Source organism: Rutidosis leptorrhynchoides, chromosome 6 (genome assembly GCF_046630445.1).
Source record: "Rutidosis leptorrhynchoides isolate AG116_Rl617_1_P2 chromosome 6, CSIRO_AGI_Rlap_v1, whole genome shotgun sequence".
Classification (NCBI taxonomy): Eukaryota; Viridiplantae; Streptophyta; class Magnoliopsida; order Asterales; family Asteraceae; genus Rutidosis; species Rutidosis leptorrhynchoides.
In genome coordinates this window covers 17,150,786-17,156,596 of record NC_092338.1, presented here as the reverse complement: position 1 = coordinate 17,156,596, position 5,811 = coordinate 17,150,786, and the positions used below count along the sequence as shown (strand labels likewise).

Here is a 5,811-nt window from a genome sequence, read left to right as displayed (position 1 = left end):
TAGTGATTATAGTTTACAAGTAGTTTATGCATCATGTTTGTAATGTTGAATGTATTAACATATTTGTAGTATAATATAACCGTTGTCGGACATGTGAACTGCAAAGCTGATTCTTACAATCTTACAACATATTTCTAGATGTAAAGGACTGTTGGTTTTAAATTTTTTTATTTGTATCATGTGATAATCACTCTTGCAATATGGGCTGAAGTATGTTTAATCACAACTCATAGATTAGATTAAGTTTTTTGGCAAAGATTTGTTCATAAGTTCATTATGCCAAATTATAGTAAAGTTGTCTTTTCTAATCATAGAGTAAGTTATACTCAAGATCTAGTGGAAATAAACGATTCTTGAAATGGAGGCAAAACAGTAAAATGCATTTGTGAGAAAAAAAAAATCTTAAATTTGTGAAAATAGAATGTTTTAGAAGAAATGATCATGAACAAAGTATGGAAAGGAATACTTGTTTTGTGTTTGGATTGTACTAGTTATTTATGCTTCATGTTTGTTTTTTTCTTGAAAGACAAGTATTTGAAATTATAAAACGGAGGAATAACCCACCCACCCGATCATTCACTACGTATACACGTATGTTCGGACGGAAACTCGAACGGATAAATTAAGTTTATTTATTTATTTTGGCAAAATAAAGAAAACTTTGTATAAACAAAATTTTTTTCTCAAAAAGAGAAAAAGAGAAACAAGAACAATCAGAGCTCGAAAGCAGTAAACAAGAGACTAACTACAGAGTCTCTACAGATGGATTAAGTTTATGCTTCACGTTGGTAGTGTTTTATAAATTATTCCAACAGATGAATTAAGTTTCTTTCAAAGTATCTTAAAACAGAACTATTGTCGGACATGTGACTTTCAAAGCTGATTCTTTGAATATATAAATAAATAATAGTGTTGGTTTCAATATTGCATCATGTGAAGATCGCTCTTTCAATATGGGCCGAGTGTGTGTGTAATCACAACTCATAGATTAGAGTAAAGTTGTTTTTAGCAAAGATTCGGTCCTGCTGCTAATTTCTAGTCAAATTGTCTTTTCTAATCATAAGTAGCAACTAGCGAACATACTTTTAAGACTAAATAATGGTTGCTTTGGTGCACTTTTATAGAATAACCAGTATTCTAATCACAAGTGCATTTGTCTTGTGCTTTGTGTGTGCAAGTAGTCATTATAAAACATAGGTCAGATTATGAGCATCGTATTATTTTGCTACTAGCTCTTTATTTTACAATGAACTATTAGTCTAGGCCTCTAGGATATGCCTAGAAAACGGGTCAGGTTGAGAACCAAACGGGTATACGTCAAAATGGGTCATGGGTCGAACGGGTCTCATTTTTCAAACGGGGGGTCCAAAAGGGTTGGGTTGGGTCGGGTCGAACGGGTCTCAATTTTAAGTTCTTTTTGTTTTATTTTGTTATTATTATTCAATTTTTCATATAAAATGAGAACGAGTCTAGACGGACACTAAAGATGGGTTATATCAGACCCATTACATTTGTTTTCTCGAAACCCAATCCCAATGGACCCAACTTTTAGAATACGAGTCTTGATTTTAAGGCATAGTCTAGGGTAATGTTAGTAAAGCCCGAACCGTTTGTAAGTTTAGGGTTGGACCTGATACTATGATAACTGGTATTGTTTGCAATTATCTTTCAAATGATACATTACATGTAGGGGTATTCATCGGTTCGGTTTTCGATTTATTCGGTTCGGTTTTTTTGGTTTTGAAACTGTAAAATCAAAACCGAAAACCAAACCAAAACCAAATTCAAATATCAAAACCGAAACCAAAACCAAACCGAATTCAAATTCGGTTTTCGGTTTGGTTTCTGTTAAAACCGAACTTTAAAACTCAATTTTTTTTTACCTTTTTTCCTAAACAAACATTATTGTATTAACTTTGTAATATAATCGAACGTATATATACAAATTTATAAATTACAATAAGTTTATATTAGCTTATAAAATATCATAACAGAATACATATTATATCTGAAAAAATAAACAAAATCAATAACCAAGAGAAAATCGATTTGAATTGGTTATATGTATAAGAATACAGAAAGAAAGAAATTAGAAATAATGTGAATTAATAATTTAAATAGAATTTCAAATCGAGTAAACAAAATTTGACTTGAAAATGTAAATTATCTACTCAAATCATATATCTAACACATGTATACAATAATATTAATAACTTAATATATTTATTTAATAATTTCTAAATTAAATTCGGTTTTATATTCGGTTTTCGGTTAACCAAATTAAGAAATTTCAAAACCAAAAACCGAACTGAAAACCAAATTTGAATTCGGTTTTCGGTTTCGCTCGATCCGAAAATCATTTTATAAGTTCGGTTTGGATTTTTTTGATTTGGTTTCGATTTGGTATTCGGTTTAAATGGTTTTAACCAAACCGATGAACACCCCTAATTACCTGAATGAATATATAGTCATATACTTGGGCCAAGCCCTAACGTAGATATTTCATTGGGCTAACACATAATTAATACTAACTAATCGGCTAACAAAAATATCTACTCTGTATTATCTTTCAAATGATACATTACATGAATATATAAAGTCATAGAGATACATACTGGTATTGTAATTGATTTAATTTTTGGGGAATGTTAACTTTTAAGTGGCAAATTAAGCAGGCCAGCTTTTGAACCATCGGTGATGATCAACAGCTTGGTGGCACTGACAATGGATTTACTAGAAACTGCCATATATAAACATTCTTTATAAGCGCAATTCTGTAATAGATCCTACGCTGTTTTTATAAAGAACCACCCAACTGATCTTATGTTGTTGATGTACTTCTAATTCAGGCGTTCATTGTAGTTGGGCTGCAGGCATATTCTCAGAGAGTTATGGTTTTGTCGTGATAAACGGTAACTGTATTTGTATTTCAGTAGCTATTACTTTTATAGTTATATCTTTTTGTTTATATTGAACTATTTTTGCATCCTGCTTATGAAAATGTTGTTTGCGATTTTCGTTTCTTTTAGTGGAAGGTGTTTGATACACAGAGCTGATTACTTTCCATGTATTACCTATTAGTTTGCTTTATAAAGATACTACTAAAAATTGGAATTATCTTGTATATTATTGTTCTTTTGAAGTTACCACTGTAATCAAACCAAGGATATGGTCTTTTTATTTACAATGTTTTTCACTCCATATGGCAGGGTTTTGTTCAAAATTTCGGAACACTGTTACAATCAGCACTATCGACAAACTGATCGCGTATGCCAAAAATAACTACTCATATTACAAAAATACGCATTACCTGAAGCTAAATGTTATGGTCACTTTTGTGATCTTTGTTACTTAACTTGATATTAATAGCATCAACTAATAACTTAGTTTTTGGCTCGGAAACCATTCCCTTCGATATCATCTTGTTATAATACGATAACGCTTCTTCAAACCGACCCTTATCATAAAGCCCATGCACCATTATCGTATACGACCTCTGATCTGGTCCCAACCCATTTTTCTCCATTTCTAACCACGTCGATTTTACCTTTTCTTCATCATCCCACCCCATAAAAAGCCTCAGCAACAAATTATAACTATCCGCCATCATCAAACAACCACTTTTCGCCATACTCTTCAAAATTATATCAACTTCGTCCCTATTTTTCGCAACGTTCAACAAGTACCCATAAGTCCTAGCATTCGGTAAACAATCACCACCTTTTTGTATCATCTCATTCAAAAGCTCGTTCACTTTTTCCATTCTTCGAATCTTGCATAAGTGCTTAATAAGAGAATTATAAGTAGCCACATTTGGACTACAATCTCGTTCGTTCATTTCTTTGAAAATTTCAAGAGCATGAGGGATTCGTTTCTTGAAACATAACCCGTCGATAATGCAGTTACAAATAGTCACGTCCGGGGTGCACCCTTTTTCCCACATTGCTTGAAACAACTTAACCGCAGTACTAATCTTTCCCGCTTTTGTCAATGAATTGATAAAGATACCGTACGTAAACCTATCAGGTTTATATTTAGATGTAATGATATCATTCCAAAACCTTTTCGCTTCACGTAAACTACCCAAAACACACCACCCGTTAAGAATAATGTTCATAGTCTTTATATTATGCCGAAACTCATTCTTTTTCGAGTGGAATAAAAACTCTGCTGCCTCAACATGCTTATAACGACATAACGATAACAAAAGCGTCTGAAATGCTATTAAATCAAGCTCAAGCCCAAACTGTTTTCTCTTATAAAAAAACTCAATGGCTTCCTCTATCTTATGCGCTGCAGCATATCTATTCACTACAATGCCGTAAGTTCGTTCATTAATCAAAGGTTTACTTCTCTTAGACATTTCGTCGAGCAGTTGGGATGCTTCATTAAAACGCTTCATTCGGCCTAAAATATCGAGCATTTCATTGTAAGAACCAGTTCCAGGTGAATACCCGCTTGTATTACACACCCAATTGAAGAATACATAAGCTGATTTCCAATCAGAACGATGTCGACGAAGCACATTGAGCACTAAATCTTCATCTAGAGAAGGTTTTAATTGAGTAAGCGATTGTTCAATTTCGTTAATGGGTTTCTGTGGGGTGATTTGCTTAAGTAGGGTTTGGATTTCAAGGGCTTCGTTGTTCATATAAGATTGTTCATCTGTAGTTGGATCGGTGTCACTGCAATTCTCTGGATTTAGATTGTGAAAATAGCGGAAGCTTGAAATTAAATTTTGTTGAAAGATGAACAGAGACCGGTTGTGTTTGAAATTGATAATTTGAGGTTTGGATTGTGGAAAGATTTGAAATTTTAGGGAGTAAACAAACGGACGAAATCTGGGTCGCATGGTTTCTGGAATGAATCTGTGTTTCTATTCGAAAAGTGTTTTATAAATTATAAGCACTTGTAAAAAAATAGAAGATGATTCTAACACACCATTTTTTGATCCTCACACACCTATTTTAACCTTTTACTTTTCTAATAATACTCCATTTCTTTAAATTGGTGTGTGAGGATCAAAAAAGTGTGTGTGAGAATCATCCCCTAAAAAAATAGTGCTACGTGTATCTGTTTTCACGGGTTTTGAGGTAGTAGATATATATTCCATATTTTGTCATTTTTCTTCAATTTTTTTTTTTTTTTTTTTTTTTTTTTTTTTTTTTTTATGTTAGCTCAGCTAGTGTTTTTAAATAGAGGTTTTTTCAAACAGTTTAAATTGCACAGTTTCAATTCAACGAGATCTATAAGCGGTGATGGGGGCGGATGGGGGCGGAGATGGTTCATCCTTTTCGTTAAAGGTTTGTGTGGGAGATGAAATCGATACTAACACCACTTGGCATGAGGTACACGATATCAGTTAATGGAGTTCAGGTTTTGTTTGTTTTGGTTGTTTTTTAGTCTCTTATTTTCTTGCGTGTAGTTTGTCCGTTGAGTTTCAGTGGAGTTCGAGTTTAGTTAGCGTATGCTCAATGTCTTCGTAGTTAGGTTTAGTAGACTGTCTTCGAACTCTGCCCGCATTTGCCTATTGTCTCTTGTATGTTGTACTTTTTTCTCTTTTCAAAAAAAATCTTCGTAGTTAGGTTTAGTAGACTGTCTTCGAACTCTGCCCGCATTTGTCTATTGTCTTTTGTATGTTGTACTTTTTTCTCTTTTCAAAAAAAAAAAAAATGGTTATAAAATTTCGTTTTTTTCGCAAAAAAAAAAAATAAAATAAAAAATGGGAAAGTTTGTATATAGTCTTGAGTGACAAGTGGAAGGTTCGGACTGATTTACAAGGTTTGGAGTTACTGTTACGTATATCATATC

The 5,811-nt window shown here is 32.9% G+C and overlaps 1 protein-coding gene across 1 annotated transcript; it reads right to left on the bottom strand.

Annotated features, from left to right (window-relative positions):
• Positions 1-3,214: 3,214 nt before the first annotated feature.
• On the bottom strand, positions 3,215-4,871 carry LOC139852570 (putative pentatricopeptide repeat-containing protein At3g15200). The gene has a single exon (XM_071841866.1). The coding sequence runs from the start codon at positions 4,850-4,852 to the stop codon at positions 3,317-3,319; it is 1,536 nt and encodes a 511-aa protein (XP_071697967.1). The 5' UTR covers positions 4,853-4,871; the 3' UTR covers positions 3,215-3,316.
• Positions 4,872-5,811: the final 940 nt, after the last annotated feature.